Here is an 18,392-nt window from a genome sequence, read left to right on the forward strand (position 1 = left end):
GACGCATATAAGCTTGTAGCGATACAAGACTTCATTGTGTCAGCCGGAGCTAGATGGGCAGAAGTACTTCGGTACTACTGGCAGCTCCGTGCATCAAATAGGCTTAGCTACCCTATGCCGGTGATTCAGCATTACTTCGGTAATCCGTGGATCCAAACGGCTAAACAGATGGGCGGGATCAGTACGAGTTGGCCAGAGTACTGGACCGCCGTTTCCAAATTTTGGCTGAAACATGGTGGAACCCAGATTGCGGAATATTTAGGTGACCGGACGTTGGGGGGAGATACCCTTGTGGTATACTACCCTAACCACCTTTGGAGAAAGCAGGGTTTGGTCAACAATCCGCCCAACTCTCCAAGATTTTACAAGCCCAAGATGGTGGCACGAAGTCGTCAGACCGGATGGCACCTGGAGGAATAATGCTTTTAGCCAAGTATCTCCCCAACGGCGAAAGGTTACACTATTTCCGGAAATTATTGGTGCACTAATAAAAAGCAGTTTGGTGCACTTAGAAAAATCATTTTGGTGCACACATTAAAATACGATTGGTGCATTTGCAAAATAAATTTCGTGCAAAAATTAAAACGTATTTGGTGCATTATGCACCAAATGTGTTTATTATATACTTTTTCTCTCTAAACAGTCAGCCCATCTGGCAGCAGAGTATCTGCAAAATCCTTGTAAGTCGCTGATCATAACCTTGTTACAAGAGTCAGAAATTCTAGTGGATAGCGTTTCTTCTTCCAAAAGTGCGACTCTCTTAAGCTTGCTTTTCACTATGGACCAAAACTGCTCGATTGGATTAAGTTCCGGAGAGTAAGGTGGGAGATAAACGCATCTATACCCTCTGCCTTCAATGTACAGTTGTATGTCTTTGTTTTTGTGGATAGTGGCATTGTCCATAATCAAATAGTGATCCTTGAACTGTTCGTACTTATCCATCACATCCAAAGTGCTGGCGACAAAATTGAAATAATGCCCAGTAACGGTTTCTCCCTTATCTGCTTGAACAGGGCCACATGTAGCTTTTCTTTTTTTCGAGGGTGCCGTAACTTTTGGAAGCTTCACCTTTACGTTAACAATGCCAAAGGAAGATATGGCCCCAATGATTGTCGTGGTTTTTACTCGAGTTTTGGGAACATTTACAACAGTTCGCTTTCCTTTACCTGACCATGCATAGTTGCGCTTCATGTTGATATGAAATGCAGCCTCATCAATAAATACGCAATTGCTTGTAAAATCCATGTCAGTTTCTTGCCACTGCTTGACCCAATTGTATCTTTCTTCAATCTTCTCGGGACTATTTCGCTCTACAGAGTGGAAATGAGCCCTTTTAAGAGAAAAATGACACTTTTCATAAAGAAATGTGTGCAAGGCAGATTGGTGAATATCAAGGCCAACAAACTGAGCATTCAGTTGTTCCATCATTTCTTCCAAAACTGAGTCTGGTTTTTCATCTACTATGCTGATCAAAGCCATTCTGTGCTCTTCTCGAAGTTTTGCTGGCCTTCCAACCTTGCTGCTCTCTTTTTTGTGTGGTAGGTTCTCGTCTTTTGCCAAACTCTCCACACCTTTCTTGTACCAGTTTTGACCAGTACTGGGAGGGATATTTACCATTTTACATGCTGCGCGGATGCTCAGTTGTTTCTCGTAAACGTAAAAGAAAAACTTGTCTTTATCTTCAGGTTTGTATGAACGATACCTTTTTCTTTTAATTTCTCTTGAATCTACTTTTTCATCATCATCTTCTTCTACACTATCTGTCTCACTCGTCTTGCTTGGCTTTTCTGGTGGCTTCAGGTACGTATACTCACCAAAGTTGGTTATGTTAGCCAAAGGGTATTGTTCATTGTCTATCTCCGTGGAGATGACAGCAACTGATTCACCCTGCTCATTGCAGAGATTGCCGTTTCCATCTTCGAAAATAAATTGATCCATTGAATGAAGTAATACTTGTGATAAGAAAAGAACTAAAAGTGCATCAAATACACTTTAATTTTTGCACGAAATTTATTTTGCAGGTGCACCAATCGTATTTTAATGAGTGCACCAAAATGATTTTTGGCGGTGCTCCAAATTGATTTTTCTAAGTGCACCAAACTGCTTTTTATTAGTGCACCAATAATTTCCGGAAGTAGTGTATTATGGCGAAATTGGAAGCCTTTATCCCGAATAATCTGCGCCGACAGATGATTAGACCCACCTCTTCTTAGTCAAACATGAATGTGGCATTTCTTATCAACAACGAGCCCAGTTATTTGAGCTCTGCAAAAAGACCCACGGACTTCTATGGAACACTGATCCAAGATCAAGTAACCAAGCAACGTGGGTATGTTCCACCCACAGCCACAACTGTGGAAACATCATATGGTGTGATTCAAGGGAAGCCTTGGAAGCACCTGTGGAAGCTCCCAGTTGGCGACTCGGTCAAAGTTTTCTTATGGGAGGTCAGTAGACGATCCCTCTTGACCAGACACAGGTTGCGTGATAAACCACGGGAACGTAGACTTTGCGGATGTACCTACGAAGAAGAGACCCTGCAACACTTGTTCTTAGAGTGCGAAAGAATTGAACCTCTGGTTCAATATTTCATACACACTCAAAACCAACATCTCCAAACCACCACGCAAAAGTCTGACTTCAACTGGGAGGCCTGGAAAAACTTATACAGAGTGAATATCGCCGCCCAGACCGATGGAGCCTTGGCACTGTACGGAATGAAAGACGAAGACATCACTCAACTAGCACAAGTACAATGGTCATACCTCCTCTGGTCTGTATGGCTAGAGAGGAACAGGGAAACCTTTGACGGGGGCCCCTGGGACGTCCAACATTGTATAGCGATATACTCGCATTTGATGAGTAGAGAAATCCGCTCAAAGTTCAAGCCCCACTGGGGAGAGGTCATGCCCTCGTGGAGAGAGGCAGATTACACAAACCAAGGGGACCACGACAGGGGATTGTTCCTCGGAATTGAATGGATGTATGTCCAGTCAATCCAACTGAAGGCTTACCCACATGGCAGAACCACTGACCGAAACCACGATGAAGACGCATAGACGTATGTCATCGGAGGTTTTTCTAGGTCTGAAGTGAAGGTGTGGGTTCCAGGGGCAGTGCCTGGCGATGTCTGCGATCACAGTGATGACCACCACCTCCCGTACCAAATAATCAATCACAGCTAAAGAAAAGATCGTTTGATCAGACAGAGCACAGTGTTTCCACGATGCAAGGCAATAGTCCTAAAAGACACGTTTCAGCACTCAATGCTCACAACAACTACCCAACGAGCAATACAGCTATATGCAAAAGACAGGATACAATGCCATATCATCAGAAAACTCAAGCCAGTGATCCGGCACAACCTATGAATATGATGCCATTGTCTGCACCTTCTAATACTCTCAACAAACTCTCAAAAACCAACATATCTAAAGCAGCAGCAGCAGCAGCAGCAGCTACTATTACGACGGCTGCTAGCACACCTCAACAAGTATCAAATGGCCATGAAACAGAAAACACCAACGCTAGCAGCAACACATACCAACAATACCGTGATTCCCGCATGAGCCATTCGTCAGTTACAACACATGTGCTGCCAAGCCTCAAAGGCGAGCAATCGAGAAAAAGAACCTTTGATCAGACCGAGCATAGTTCATCCAAAATTCAAGGCAATAGTCGCAAAAGCATCATCCTCGTTGAATCTACGTATAAAGTCAAAGTTCAATTGATTAGTTAATGAATAAGAAACAATCATAGCTACAATAGTTTAGTATAGCCAAAGATTACTTATGCTTCTTGAAATTAAATAAATGAGTATTCATAGTTTTTTTATGTTTTTATTATTATTATTATTATTATTATTATTATTTGCTTAGATTGTCCATTTTCAGCAAAATCTTACTGCAGACATGCTTCGCAGCCCATGAATCATCAATGTCCAGACTAACGTTATTAAATATAGAATGCAAGGAAAATAGTATGGTTAACGATAATGTTATGTAATTTACCACCTACTTTCCATACGCTTCAAAATATCAAGTTGAACAGCTAATAACTAGCCAATCAACAGTGTCCTTTGCTATAACCAAATCAATATTTTTTATGCAGCATTTACGTTATTATAAGACTTCTGGTTCACTACATCCTCCGTACGAGTCGCATTTTCTGGCGGCAGAACAGAGATACCCATTCGCGGATGCTGCTCTTGAGATGGCGACACAGAGCTGACCATGCGTAAACACAGGACTTTTATGAGATCTACAGCGATTTTTTGAGAGATTATCATTGCAAAAGACACCTATATAGGGAAAAACTCGCAATAAAACCAAATAAAAAAGGATTCAGGCTAATCGATTGTTCTTTCAAATTCATGATCCCCAATTAATCAGCATCGCAATCATCATTGCCATCAACAGAAAGACATTTAGGTCAGCCAGCAGCAATGCCGCCGCCAAAATTCATTCAAACTCCATTTACTTTTTCTGCTTAAGATTGGACGGATTCTGTCTTTTTACGACTTTTTTAATCTATTTTAAGGTATTTGACTATATAAACTGTGATGATCACCCTACGCTTCCTAATACACTCTTGGAGTACTTTTCAAGGCGCTTCCAATAATGCCAAGTAAAATACATGTTTTAACTGAACTTAATAAGCAATCCCAAAAAATCTGGGACAAGGTTTTTGGCCAAAATTTCGAAATTTTGCATATGAACACCTCATAAAAGTAGTTTCAGAGGTGGCTTTGGATCGAGAGAAACATTTTGATCCAATATATACCATAGTAAAAGTCTTCATTTTCAAGGTAAAAAATGTGATCGTTTGATTTTTGATGAAAACCATGAGGTACCCCTCATGGTTTTTGGTCGATTTGGCCATGTTTTTTTTTGGCCGAAAAAGTTGAGCAAAGATGTCAGGAAGTTACTACTACTCAAGTACAATTGTTTGGCGTCATTCCGGTGGCTCATAAAGATCTACATGCCAAGATATGAAGGCTTGAAAGCTGTCAAATTTGGTTATGTATTGCTTTATAGAGTTTATTTACACGGCATAAATCACATCTTTGGTAGTTGGAACTTATTAGAAAGGCAGTTCTGTAGCTTGCGCAATTTTTAATTCGAATAAGAGGCATATTAATTTTGGTAAAGCTAATTCATTCAAATTTTGTTGCGTTATGTTGCCGGTAAGCTTATTAGCAATGGAAATAAAAACTCGAATTTGCTGCTTATTAGATACTATGGTTTTGAACCTTCGCTTCGCTGCAATCAAGCCCTCATATAAATCAATGCTACCAAGTGTTGGATTAGACGCCTGATTACCATGGCTTTGCACTTTTGATTTGCTACGGTATAACCCCCTATAACTCAATGCTACCCAATGTTGGATTAGATGCTTAGTTGTCATAGGCTTTACACCTTTGCTTCGCTATGGTAAACCTCCCCTATAAATCAATGTTATCCAGTGTTGAATTAGATGCATTATTATGTTCTTGGTGGAGAGGCTGAGCCCCTCCTCCGAACCCCCTCCCCATTGCAGGCTTTGCCGGTAGCTTTATTCACCTTTGCCCGGCTCAATAATGGATATGATTGGCTTGTCTATTTTTTTTTTCATAGTTTTCCAGTATATATATTTTAGATTAGTGATAGTGATTAGTGATGTGTGGTTGGTTACGACATATTTCGAAATATACAACATTTGAAATAATGGACGTATCCGCTAAACTAGCGGGAAAAGGGATGAATTATAAAGCAGAAGAGCCCGTTTCGGTAAGCGGTAGACAATGTCGTATTAGGAATTTTTTTTTGCTATAACATAATGTTATAGCAAATAGGAGTACAAAATAGCATTTCAGGGACTTAGCGAACTGGTGTGTCTGCTATAACATAATGTTATAGCAAATAGGAGTACTATAACATAATGTTATAGCAAATAAGAGTACTATAACATAATGTTATAGCAAATAAGAGTACTATAACATTTGGTTATAGCAAATAGGAGTACTATAACATAATGTTATAGCAAATAGGAGTACTATAACATAATGTTATAGCAAATAAGAGTACTATAACATTTGGTTATAGCAAATAGAAGTACTATAACATACTGTTATAGCAAATAGAAGTACTATAACATAATGTTATAGCAAATAAGAGTACTATAACATAATGTTATAGCAAATAAGAGTACTATAACATAATGTTATAGCAAATAGAAGTACTATAACATAATGTTATAGCAAATAGAAGTACTATAACATAATGTTATAGCAAATAAGAGTACTATAACATTTGGTTATAGCAAATAGGAGTACTATAACATAATGTTATAGCAAATAGAAGTACTATAACATAATGTTATAGCAAATAAGAGTACTATAACATTTGGTTATAGCAAATAGGAGTACTATAACATACTGTTATAGCAAATAGGAGTACTATAACATAATGTTATAGCAAATAGAAGTACTATAACATACTGTTATAGCAAATAGAAGTACTATAACATAATGTTATAGCAAATAGGAGTACTATAACATAATGTTATAGCAAATAAGAGTACTATAACATACTGTTATAGCAAATAGGAGTACTATAACATAATGTTATAGCAAATAGAAGTACTATAACATACTGTTATAGCAAATAGGAGTACTATAACATTTGGTTATAGCAAATAGGAGTACTATAACATAATGTTATAGCAAATAAGAGTACGAAATTGCTATAACATTTGGTTATAGCAAAGGACACTGTTGATTGGCTAGTTATTAGCTGTTCAACTTGATATTTCAAAAATTATAATGTGTTGTTATAGCTGTTGTTATAGCTAAAAAAATTGATGGCAGACGGCGTCAAATCGTTTAAGCAATTTCCTTTTAATGCTACAACAACGCCTCTCTGCTTCTTTACGTCTTCTCTGCGCAATTTATACGCTCAACTATCAAGCAATCCATCGTTGGTTCTTAATGCCTAGAATACTTTTTTTTCCTAATTTTTTAACTATGACAAGGGGAACATATCAATAACTAATATCAGAAATTCAATTTAAAATGATGACTGTCTTGCTCCGGAAGGTGATGGTGATGAGGACGCTACTACAGGTGTTCTCTGTTGTTGTTCAGTTTGCTTTTGCTTTTGCTTTTGCTTTTTCATAGCGCGGTGATAAGCACTTTGAGCACTTTTGTACGACTTATACTGCTCAAAGCGGCCCAGTATTTTCCACTGTTGGAATTGAGCTTTCCATGGTATGTGTCCGTTTTTGTCCACTTGTTGCTCAGCAAATTCGAAATCGGATAATGGATTCTCTAAGCGTCGCTTTTGTGCTATTCCATCGACATACGCAATGACATTACTCAAAATGTTTACGGCTGTTTCAATACGCACGCCAACAGGTTGATCTTGATTTTCAAAGGCTGCCTTTGCCTTATAGCATTCTGATTTTGATTGGGCACATACACTTTTTAATGCATGGATAGAGTTTTCGTTGTCATGGATATGGCTACCAAGTATATTTTTCATTTTGGTATACAGACAAATTAATGTTGGATCATTGCATTGCGTAAAGTTGATAAGTGATGTCTCTTGTTCAATAAGACAGTGAACAAGTGCAAGTAATGGGTTTAACGGGGTTTCGTTGAGATAGGGCGCAATAGTCTCTGCATTGAAAAATAGACATGAGCTGGCCCAGCCAATACTCGACAGCTGCTTTGCGAAAGGGATACGAGAACCAGGTATTTCAGTTTCAAGTAGATAGCTGGTTGTCGAATTAATCACAATTGCCACAACAATAGGGAGCTTAGACGCTTTATGTTGTCTAGAAACCGAACGCGAGTAGTGGATTAGTTGTTGATAAAAATTCATATCTGCCTTGTTTTGAATCTCGATTAGAATACGAGGTAGGTCATTAGAGCAGTTGATTGACTCGTACGCGACATCAGAGCGAGTGAAATCAATCCACTCAGTTGATCTTTTGCCTTTGGTCCTACACAAACGAAAAGAATTAGTAGCATACTAACAGGCATATTTAAGATCATACCAATAACTGCTGAGACAACAATATTAATAACATCTTGATCAGCTAACAAGAGCTTGCTCATTAAATCGGTTCCAGGCAAATACTTCCTTGGAAGAGAAAAGGTCTTGAGGTTGACGCCGTCTGCCATATTTTTTTAGCTATAACAACAGTATAACACGGAAATATATGAAAAGACACAGAGCTATAACAACGCATTATAGTTTTTTCGACTATATGAAATGTGATAATCAGCCCGTACTTCCTAATACATTCTTGGAGTACGTTTCAAGGCGTTTCCAATGGTGCCAAGTAAAATAAATGTTTTGACTGAATTTATCGAGCAATTCAAGAAAATATGAAAAGCGGTTTTTGGCCAAAATGTCAAGATTTTGCATATAAAGGCCTCGCAAAAGTGGTTTCAGAGGTTGCTTTGGATCGAGAGAAACATTTTGATTCATGATATACCATAGTAAAAGTCTTCATTATCAAGGTCAAAAAACGCGATCGTTTGATTTTCAATGAAAACCATGAGGGGTATCTCATGCTTTTTGGTCGATTTTTGGCCATGTTTTTTGGGTCCTAAAAAAATTTGAGCAAAGATATCAGCAAGTAAATGCTAGATGAGAGCAATTATTTGGGGCTATTTTGACAGCTTGAAACGGCTTCTACCACCAGAAACCACTGCTCAAATGCACTCAGGTTTAGCTGTATCAGTGACACTATGGACTGAAAAGTGGAAATACCAGTATGCTGCTTGCCCGTATATGAAGTAACTACGTGTATATGGATGTAGAACATCACATAAGAATCAGATCCACAGATAATATGAAGGGTTACTATGTGTAAGTGGAGGGTCAAAATGAAAGTAGCAGTATTTTGATAAAATACGCAAGGGTAACCGGTAGCTCGAGCTGTCGCTGTGCAGGTTGGTTCTCTTCCTTCGCTACGCTTCGGTGAGAACCATCCGAAGCATAAACGCTCTTATGATTAGTGATTATATATCAATCAACAATCAGGGTTCTTCTTCTAACATTTTAGCTATATTAATATTGGGATATTAGCCAAAGGCCCGCGGCAGCGCGAGTTGTTTGGACGTAAGTTGGTTTCCACCGAAGCGAAGCGTAGGTCAGGAAACCACCCGAAGTGCTGAATGGCTCGTATACCATAGTAAAAGTCTTCGTTATCAAGGTCAAAAATGCGATCGTTTGATTTTTGATAAAAACCATGAGGGGCACCTCATGCTTGTTGGTCGAAATTTGGCCATGTTTTGTTGGTCCCTAAAAAGTTGAGTAATAGTGGCAATAAGTAACTGCCAGCTAAGAGCAATTGCTTGGTGCTATTCTGACAATCTAAAACGACTCCTGACGCGAGAAAATACGGCTCGAATGTACCCAGTTTTTGCTGCGCAAGATACACACTCGACTAAAAGGGGACATACCGGTATGCTGCTTACCTGTATACGAAGTAGCTACGTGTATATGGATGTAAAGTATCACATAAAAATCAGATACACAGATAATATAAAGGGCTTTTATGTGTAAGTGGAGAGTCAAAATGAAAGTAGCAGTATTTTGATAAGATGCACAAGAGCAATCAGTAGCACGAGCTGCCGCTGCGCAGGTTGGGTCTTACCGAAGCAAAGCGAAGGTAGAGAGCCATCCGTAGCATAAACTCTCGGATATAATAATGATTGTCAGCTTGGATTATTATTCAAATACGCCTGTGAACTCCATCTGCTTGTTATTGCACTTTGACGGTGCTTAGTGGATATGATTATATTGCTTCTTGATATAATTTGCAATCACTTTATTTCAGCATGCCAGGTTCAATATTTTGCAGGCAACTACTATCATGCATCTTCCAGCCTACAGTGTTTTGCAGTTCAATGGCCAAGAATCAATGCTACATCTTAAAATTAACGTCATATTATTTTTGATCTGACATTGCTTGTCGATGAGCGTATTTGGGATCGAGACGATAACTGGCCAGTGTTTTGACAGATACTGCGTAAACACTACAATACATGTTGGTATAGTGTGAGAATGGAAGCCAATTGCACAACGAAACATATCCCTCATGGCAAACATTGCCAAGGCCAGATGATAACATTAATTGCGAGACAAAGTTTTGCCTTGCGCAATAGCTGCCTCTCTGTCGAATTTCACTACGAGGTTTGAAACGGTAGAATCTCTCCGAATTCGAGTTGCACTCTATCCTAATCTAAATTATCGAGAGACCAGTGTACTATATAAAAAATACAGGGGCCGATTAGCATTGTCTATAGGTAGCTGTGCATACATAAAAAGAGACACACGTTATGTTCAAATTATATGAGAACATGCACATGTAATGCATTGAAAAATATATATGTGTATTATCAAAATCGACCGAAATGCAGCAGGCCACATGCCTTGCAAAGATGCCCGTTTGAAATAAACTTTACCTTTGGGATATCACAAAATGCCATAAAGCGTTAAAAGAGCCAATCTATGCATCATGTGTGTTCACAAAGAAGGCAAGATAGCAGATCTAGAACACTATAATTGCTTGATTCTCCAGACAAAAATTACCGCTTAAGGACTGAACACTTTTGTAAACATTTCAAAATGTTTACTTTATAATAGAATTTGGGGTATTACTGATATTCTACAAGGATAATAGCGAGAAAGAGAGATAAAGCAAGATTTATAACATTCTATCTACAACATTCAATGCTAAAAAGACGACAAACGTACAGATTGGAACACAAACGACACCGTAACTCCAGAAAAGCATACGCAACATTTCTTCTTCAAAGATGTTGTTTACTTGAGTGATTTGTACAAGGTTGATTGCGGTAGGAGTACAGCCCAATACGATCATCATGGTAATAAATACAGGATCACTTGCCAAAGTAGAGAACTGAGAACCATACAATACAAACAAAACAACGATCGGTACAACTAAAAATGGCATGAGTCCCATACGGATAGCAATGGCGAGTGCAACTGGTTTCTTCATTTGAGGAGAAGCAGGATGTTGAGATTCTTGAATGGAGACTAATTGGGCACCCAGACAGGTCAAGATGAGTGGAACTGCTGCTTTACCACAGCTCTCAACGGCTTTTGTAAATGAAGGATACAAAAAGGATTGCTTGTCGTACAGAATTGGTTTTAAAGGTGATAATCCGACCAAAAGAGCAAAGAAGGCAGCATAAAGTGGAGGAGACATGAAACCATTAATACGTTTAGCAATGCGTTTGTACAAAGGTGCTGGAGCCGTTATGGTATCAATTTGTTTGTTGCTCTTGGTGTTTGTTTGAGGTAATAGAGTGGTGTTCTCATCTGCCGCTGTAATTGTCACTGCGCTTAATTGTCGAGGCATGCCATCACGAGAAGTGGTCAAATAATCAGAGGTTGAGCTGCTGCTGCTGCTGCTAGAGTGGCCGTCGAATGAGTGATATGTGGATTGCATGGTCTCTACTTGTTCTTCCTCGTTTACTTTGCGATTATCCTCGATTGATACATCATCTTCATGCTTTTGCAGCAATTGATATCCGTAAGACCAACGAATCAGATTACCAAAGATGGCAAAGAAAAGAGTATAAGAGATACCCCTTGCAGCCACAGATTCAGGTGTATCATCGTCGCCCCAGAACAAAATGTGCGCAGCCTCAGATACAGCCAAGCTGGATATGGTTGCGATCGGCAATGAATTGGAATTGGAAAACATGACACAGGCCAAGACAAATCTACGATAAGCTGGACTGAGACCAGCCAATCGAGTAATGAGTTGACTACTCGTGTAGTTCAAGAGAGCAAAAGTGAGATAGAACACGGGAATTGGCCAGAATGCTAATAGTTTTTGGAACGAAATGACAGAAGCGATATTGGAGAATAGCAAGCAGGGTGTAAAAAAGACTAAGTTTAATTTGGATAGCCACTAGCAGAAAAAAAAAAGTGTCAATGTCATGATTACGATATACAATAAATGCCAGAAATGCTTACTCTTTGCTTATCCATATTGAAATAACCATACTTTGCCAACACACTACCGAAAAAGACCACCACCATCACTTGTAAAATTGCCTAAACATCAATGTTTAATGGTTGCTATGGCAATGAATGGTTACCATGGTGATCATGGATCGTCACCATGGCAACAACATGTCAATGAATTGATCGCCTTACCTGCACGGCAGCTATAATTAGGTTAAGCATTTGTTTGAGATTAATATATTTTTGAGTTGAAAGGAAAAGAAAAAGAAGAAATATATCAATGATGTGCGATTTATATAGAATTTGACAAGCTTTTGTTTAGACGTAAGAAAAAAAAAAAGGAAAAATCCTGCACTTCCAATCGCCTCAATTTGACTTGTTTCATCATCCTTAGAATCCGTTATTTCATCTTTTGATGTCACACACCGAAATGTAAAAATAACAAAAAGCTTAGCTTTGAATTGCATTATGTATTTCACAACATGTCGATTTACTCCAAATTAAAACACATAAACGAAAGAAAAAGGGGGTGAATATTTAAGCAGATTTAAACAAAAGAATAGCGATTTGACCATGGTAAAAGTAGATGAAATGCTTGGATTCTAGATAGGTAATGTCAGATACAAAAACACGTTTTCCCCTGTCGAATTCCATCTTACCATGAGTGACAAAACTACCAAAATTGCGGCCAACAACACAGTGCCAGGTAGGTCCTAATGGAATAGACATGTAAATCAAATGTGATTCCATCTCTCTCGCTTTTTCTTTCCCGCTTTCGTTTCCTTACCATATTTGCGATCAAATTCACGCTTAATGTGTGCTGCAATATCCTTCTCAATATTGTACTTTTCCAAGGCTTGTGTCGAGCATTCGATAGCCTCTTGTTGCATCTCCTCACTCATATCCACACTCTTCACAACGGCTTTGGTATCAGACATCTAACATGTCACGTTGTTGTCTGATTTAGTCCATGCCATCCACATTTGAGCCCTTTTTCTCTCCATCTCGCCATCATTCTACCTTTACCTTTTTGAATTTATTTACCAACTGAACAAGTACAGAGAAATAAAAGAGAGAAAAAAGGAAAATAGGGGCAATCTTTACCTTTGTGTGCGTTTGTGTTAGGGAGCAGCATGTTCAGAATAGTCACTTAATTTGCTTAATTTCAAGTCAGCCTTCATTGATTCATTTGGATTCATTGAATTCAACCAACCTCTTTATCATGTTGCTCATTGTCGAGTGGTTGATTCAGATCAGAAAACTGTTTGTTTATCGAGGATAAATATCATATAACATGATGCTGTATTGTTTCATGATGCGTGTTTATCGAATCTCTGATGATTCAAATCCATCTCGCTTGACATGCTCAAATCAAATGTCTCCTTTTTATGTTGTGTATGGTTTTCGATAAGGACTGATACAATGTATACAAAACAAGATGGGGTAATGTCGTTCTCGACAAGAGAAAAGTGTTTATGTGATCTGCATACAGTGAGCGTGGTTTGTTGTCCTGGTACCTTGATTTTTGCGTCGTGTAACATGAACAAAGGGTTGTTGTTCTATTTAGTGTTGTACCCTCATCTTTATTTGTGTGTTTTAGCGGCATGAGTCCTGTTCTTTTATCAAATACAATGGAAATGAGAGGCTAATTCATATTAGGATATATGTTGTGCTGAAAAGCACAAACGAGAAGAAACATTTGATACAAGTTTGTTTACCGTACTTGTTGTGGGATCTATTCAAAACGCATTCCATAAACCGAAACAAGGTCGATTTCTGTCAAACTTTTGAGGAGTTGAAGAAGATCACCTGAGGCGTCGCATTTAGTCTGCACAGCAACAAAATCTAGATTGGACGATATGAAAGAGAGTAATATGACGCATAAGACTACGTATTTCTGATAGCATCTTTGACGTAGTAGAAAGACACTGGTGGGTTCAATAACATCAAGTAATACAATTCATTTAATCTATACTCAATTTAGTGGTAGAAAAGGAGCAATGAAAATAGCGCCGTTGAAAGCTGAATGCAATGCGTAGTGCAGGATAGTTTTTCCCATCTTTTGAATAGTCTAGCTCAGATGCTCGATATGAATTTACACTCGTCACATACGCCAGTGCATTTTGGTTTGGAAATAAAGCTTGGAAGACCAACATGCTCTTGGCAAGTGGACTTGATCTGGATCCTCTTTTTCTAGGCGCAGTAGTGCTACAACGACAAGAAGATAGGCTTTTCAGCACCAATCAATTGGCGATTTATTCAAGAATGGATATATGATACAAAATGGGGTTAACTGTGGCGGTATGAGGGATGGAGTTTTTTTTTTTTTTATCATTTACATTGTTGTCCCATCATATAATGGTGATCTCCAAACACATCAAAAACAGAAGGTGTCTCCAAATAGATCTTTCGAATCGGTAGTATACTTCCATTATCAGCATCAGGAAAAGCAGGCTTGACCCAATCAGGCGGTGGGCCCACAGTCATCAATCGTTCGTCTAGAAACCCTTGGTACTGATCGAATATCGTATAGTCAAATGGTTTAAACTTGTCTTGTATGATTTTAAGATCTTGACTGAATCGGTTTTGTTTCTGCAATGTTCGACTGGATCGTTTGTATCGATTCAGCCACCCCATGACGCCTTCCTCCTCATCCAGTGGAGGTGTTATGTCTTTTGGGATGATGGAACATGTAGTCGTCGTCTTGTGTGATGTTTGTTGCGATAATAAGTCATCTGCTGCTGCTGTTGTTGCTTGGGGTATCGTGAATGGTTGAATGCGAGGTATATACAAAGGTTGGCATTGTTTGTTATCCATAGTGTACCAATCAACAGAACGAAAGAATGGATGAGAAGCGATTTTGTTCCAGCCTGAGATGATACCATGACCCAATCGCTTTTTGGGATCCTTTTCTAAAAACTGGTTTGCATGAATGTTATTCAACATGCTGTTTCTATATGACTTTTACAGAGCTTACACTTTTCAAGGCTGATACACATTCAACTGAAATGGACTGTTTGTATGGAAATGGAATCTTTCGATGCAGAATTTGTTTGCCTAAATCATCAATATTTGTGCAGTGTAACCAGGGTCTCTGTTTTTGTTTGTTAGTATACATGGCTCAGGCTGAAGAGTTGACCTGTTCTTACCGTTCCATAGACACACTCATAAAATGTGATGCCTAGACTCCACCAATCGACATCTTCATTGTAACCAATGCATTTAAAATATTCGGGTGCTACCATCAACCGAATGAGAAAACTGCATGAACTCTCTGTCCTAAAACATACCAAAGTACACTGCGGTGCCTGATAACGAAATCAGTGGCTTTTCGTACTTTTCAGGTATATTGCAAGCAATATTGAAATCACTGAGATGAACATGCCCTTGTTGATCCAGTAGAATATTGTCAGGTTTGATATCTCTGTATGGTACGCTTAATTAAAATGTGCAAACCCCCTCTTATTAAAAGCATAGTTTACCTGTGTATTATCCCTTGCGAATGTAGATATTTGACAGCACAAATCAACTCAGCCATCCAAAATTGAATCGTCCTTTCATCGTGCTGTTGTACTGTGCTGTTGGAAATATGGGACCTGAGATCTCCTCCCGACCTACATGTTGAAGTCAATTAGACATTATCTGATCTAGAGACTTCAAATCAACTAAACTACCAACATCAAATCCATAGCCATAAACATTGATTCAGTGTCTTGAAAAGCAAACCGCATATTGCAAACAAGTGGATGATCTAAACATTCAATAATTGTTCTTTCTCGGATAATGTTGGATACGGCATTCATCTTGATGCATCTCTCCTTGTTGATCACTTTCAACGCGTATAGCTCTCGCTGCTTTCGATGCTGCACTTTATAGACCTAATGTTGCTGTGAGTATGCATGCCATTGTTTTGCTAGCAGTCAGAGAGTACCTTACCAAAGGCTCCTTGGCCAATGGTCTTTAATACTTTGAAATGGGCTAGGTGGACATCTGTAAAGCAAAATACATAGGTTTAGGGCTGAGTTGTGGTTGCTGTTCAATAATTTAAAAGACCTTCTTCTTCTTCCTCTCTCATGTCAATCTCAGGTAAACTATCAATGTTCCCCATATGGATGTGTAGAGTAGATATGCAATTGATACAGGTTGTATGAAAATGATGAAAAAGAGACGAAAAGAAAAAGCCCCCCCCCCCTCCACATGGTATGCCCGTTGCTTCCTTAACGGTGGTTGATTATCGGGTGTTCCATCACATGACATGCGTTCATGGCATGCATTTTACGCCGTAGAAGTTGGCTTGACAAGAGGCTTTGAAAACACGTATAACAGATTGATCATCAAGCCAATTGAGGCTGGAGTTCATATGAGGCGCAAAAAGAACGAAACAAGAACTTACTCTCAAGAATCCCAATGTATTCAAACATTGAAATCGCTTCTACTAGTCATCATGTCGTCTTCTAGACACATTTATTCGGACCACAGTGTGACACAAGTGATGTACCCTGTGTAATGATTAAGGCATTACCTCATGCGGTCTTACAAGGAAGAAGTATCAAAATGATGCTCCGAGCGCCATGACATCTGCCTCATCATCGTGTCACTAGAATCTTCACTCATACAATGTAGATTACATATAACCAACATTTTATTTCATACATCTATAAAAGGTTTTTTGGATACAGTTTTAAGATCCAAATGTCAAAATTTCATTTACAACACCAGCAGCCACAGTTTCACCATTCTTACGCAGCATGATACGACCCAATTGCTTACTATCTTTGAATGTCTCCAGAGGAATAGGACGCTGCGAGAGTTTGATCTGGACCTTGGCTGTCGTTCCCTTGCTCAAACATCTGGGGTTCTTCTTGGTCACCTCGCCTGTGGATTTGTCTATGATTTCTATGAGTTTGATGACAGATGCTGGTTCATCCAGACTGCCATGGTGAAGAACAACGGGATATCCAGGTGTGATGGGAATACGGATATCAAACACAACAATTTGCGCTTCAAACGTGGTTGTTACTGGCACTGGTTTTGCGCCTGTACACAGCACGCACCCATTACTATTGGATTCAACCATAAGTAACATGATATGCCATCCTTATTCAGGCTGCAAACTTACCTCAGATTCATGATATCCAGATTAACTAATGTCATTAATACGGAATCACCTGCAGCAGCCCAAGTAGCTGGTTCCTCATTCACTTGCATAGCTATGTGCAGAATATTGAATACATACACACCTCTTCTTTTTTAATCATGCAAACTTACTTTTTACAAAGCCTACTTCATTTCCAGGCACAATCATAATCTGCTCACCCACTTGAATGGTACCAGACTCGATATTGCCAGCAACAGACACACCACCACTGCTTCCAATACCGCCCTTGAAGAAATCTGTAACACGCATTCTCAAAGGCTTGTCCAGTAAACGAGTGGGGGCCTCGAATTTATCGATTTGCTCCATCAAAGAAGGTCCATTGTACCAGGATGTCAGTTCAGCAATCGCACTCTTCTTGACCAAATTCTCGCCAGTCAGACCAGATACAGGCACAAATATCACATTTGGCTTTTTGAAGCCTACTTGATACAGATAAGCACCCAATTTAGCCTGAATCTCTTTGAATCGATCTTGAGACCAGTCAGCCATGTCCAATTTGTTGATAGCCACAATCAACTGCTGCACACCCAGACTTCTTGCCAACACGGCATGTTCTTTTGTCTGACCTCCAGCATCAAAACCAGCCTCAAACGCATTGGTAGAGGCATCTACAACCAAAATGGCAGCGTCCGCCTGCGCAGTACCTGATATCATGTTGGGAATGAAATCACGGTGTCCAGGTGCATCCAACAATGTGAATTGACGATGTTCGGTTTCAAAGTGATTGGTAGCGATATCCATGGTAATACCACGATCTCTCTCTTCTCCTGTTTCGTCCAAAACCCAGGCAAAAGCAAAAGATCCTTTACCAATCTTTTGTGAGTCGCGTTCGAATTTGCGCATGGTACGTTCATTGACCTGACCGAGATCGTACAAAAAGTGTCCCATCAAGGTAGATTTACCAGCATCCACATGTCCAATCACTACCAGGTTCAGTTTGGGCTTCTCGCCAGATCTCTTTTGGTATTCTTGGGCCACATCAACGCGCTTGGAGGGAGGCAGCTTGACAAAGGGCTCGGCGGTAGGCTTGGTCGCTTTGCTTCCAAATCCCATGGCGTCCATTTCTTGACTAATTTCCTCTTCATCGGAAAGGAATTCAACTGCTTCTTCTTTGGCTGCTTTTGCGGCCTTGGCTTTTGATGCAGCAGCAGCAGCAGCAGCGGCGGCGGATGCTTTCTTTTCGGCGGCAGCTATTAAATGTGAATGAGGTTTATGTTAGTTTTATGAATTTTGTGTTGGAG

The 18,392-nt window shown here is 39.4% G+C and overlaps 8 protein-coding genes across 8 annotated transcripts; 2 read left to right on the forward strand and 6 right to left on the reverse strand.

Annotated features, from left to right (window-relative positions):
• Positions 1-618: 618 nt before the first annotated feature.
• On the reverse strand, positions 619-1,938 carry ATC70_000351 (uncharacterized protein; the record flags this gene model as incomplete). Its single annotated transcript, XM_064819769.1, has 1 exon — positions 619-1,938. The coding sequence occupies one exon, from the start codon at positions 1,936-1,938 to the stop codon at positions 619-621; it is 1,320 nt and encodes a 439-aa protein (XP_064683689.1).
• Positions 1,939-2,219: 281 nt separating this feature from the next.
• Positions 2,220-3,059, forward strand: DYN2 (Dynein light chain; the record flags this gene model as incomplete). The annotated part of the gene is made up of 1 exon (XM_064819770.1): positions 2,220-3,059. One exon carries the CDS (start codon positions 2,220-2,222, stop codon positions 3,057-3,059), a length of 840 nt encoding a protein of 279 aa, XP_064683690.1.
• Positions 3,060-3,226: 167 nt separating this feature from the next.
• Positions 3,227-3,739, forward strand: PKC1_2 (Serine/threonine kinase; the record flags this gene model as incomplete). Its single annotated transcript, XM_064819771.1, has 1 exon — positions 3,227-3,739. The coding sequence occupies one exon, from the start codon at positions 3,227-3,229 to the stop codon at positions 3,737-3,739; it is 513 nt and encodes a 170-aa protein (XP_064683691.1).
• Positions 3,740-7,046: 3,307 nt separating this feature from the next.
• ATC70_000354 (Tr-type G domain-containing protein) lies at positions 7,047-8,164 on the reverse strand (the record flags this gene model as incomplete). Its single annotated transcript, XM_064819772.1, has 2 exons — positions 7,047-7,975; positions 8,038-8,164. 2 exons carry the CDS (start codon positions 8,162-8,164, stop codon positions 7,047-7,049), a joined length of 1,056 nt encoding a protein of 351 aa, XP_064683692.1.
• A 2,537-nt stretch (positions 8,165-10,701) lies between these two features.
• Positions 10,702-12,017, reverse strand: ATC70_000355 (uncharacterized protein; the record flags this gene model as incomplete). Its single annotated transcript, XM_064819773.1, has 2 exons — positions 10,702-11,937; positions 12,003-12,017. 2 exons carry the CDS (start codon positions 12,015-12,017, stop codon positions 10,702-10,704), a joined length of 1,251 nt encoding a protein of 416 aa, XP_064683693.1.
• Positions 12,018-12,530: 513 nt separating this feature from the next.
• On the reverse strand, positions 12,531-12,931 carry ATC70_000356 (uncharacterized protein; the record flags this gene model as incomplete). Its single annotated transcript, XM_064819774.1, has 3 exons — positions 12,531-12,595; positions 12,653-12,706; positions 12,781-12,931. 3 exons carry the CDS (start codon positions 12,929-12,931, stop codon positions 12,531-12,533), a joined length of 270 nt encoding a protein of 89 aa, XP_064683694.1.
• A 1,393-nt stretch (positions 12,932-14,324) lies between these two features.
• CIT1 (citrate (Si)-synthase) lies at positions 14,325-16,101 on the reverse strand (the record flags this gene model as incomplete). The annotated part of the gene is made up of 8 exons (XM_064819775.1): positions 14,325-14,912; positions 14,971-15,087; positions 15,143-15,231; positions 15,284-15,417; positions 15,476-15,607; positions 15,672-15,871; positions 15,925-15,983; positions 16,047-16,101. The coding sequence occupies 8 exons, from the start codon at positions 16,099-16,101 to the stop codon at positions 14,325-14,327; spliced, it is 1,374 nt and encodes a 457-aa protein (XP_064683695.1).
• Positions 16,102-16,674: 573 nt separating this feature from the next.
• On the reverse strand, positions 16,675-18,213 carry ATC70_000358 (uncharacterized protein; the record flags this gene model as incomplete). The annotated part of the gene is made up of 3 exons (XM_064819776.1): positions 16,675-17,053; positions 17,113-17,203; positions 17,262-18,213. The coding sequence occupies 3 exons, from the start codon at positions 18,211-18,213 to the stop codon at positions 16,675-16,677; spliced, it is 1,422 nt and encodes a 473-aa protein (XP_064683696.1).
• Positions 18,214-18,392: the final 179 nt, after the last annotated feature.

Source organism: Mucor velutinosus, assembly GCF_035048745.1.
Source record: "Mucor velutinosus strain NIH1002 chromosome Unknown tig00000041, whole genome shotgun sequence".
Taxonomy (NCBI): domain Eukaryota; kingdom Fungi; phylum Mucoromycota; class Mucoromycetes; order Mucorales; family Mucoraceae; genus Mucor; species Mucor velutinosus.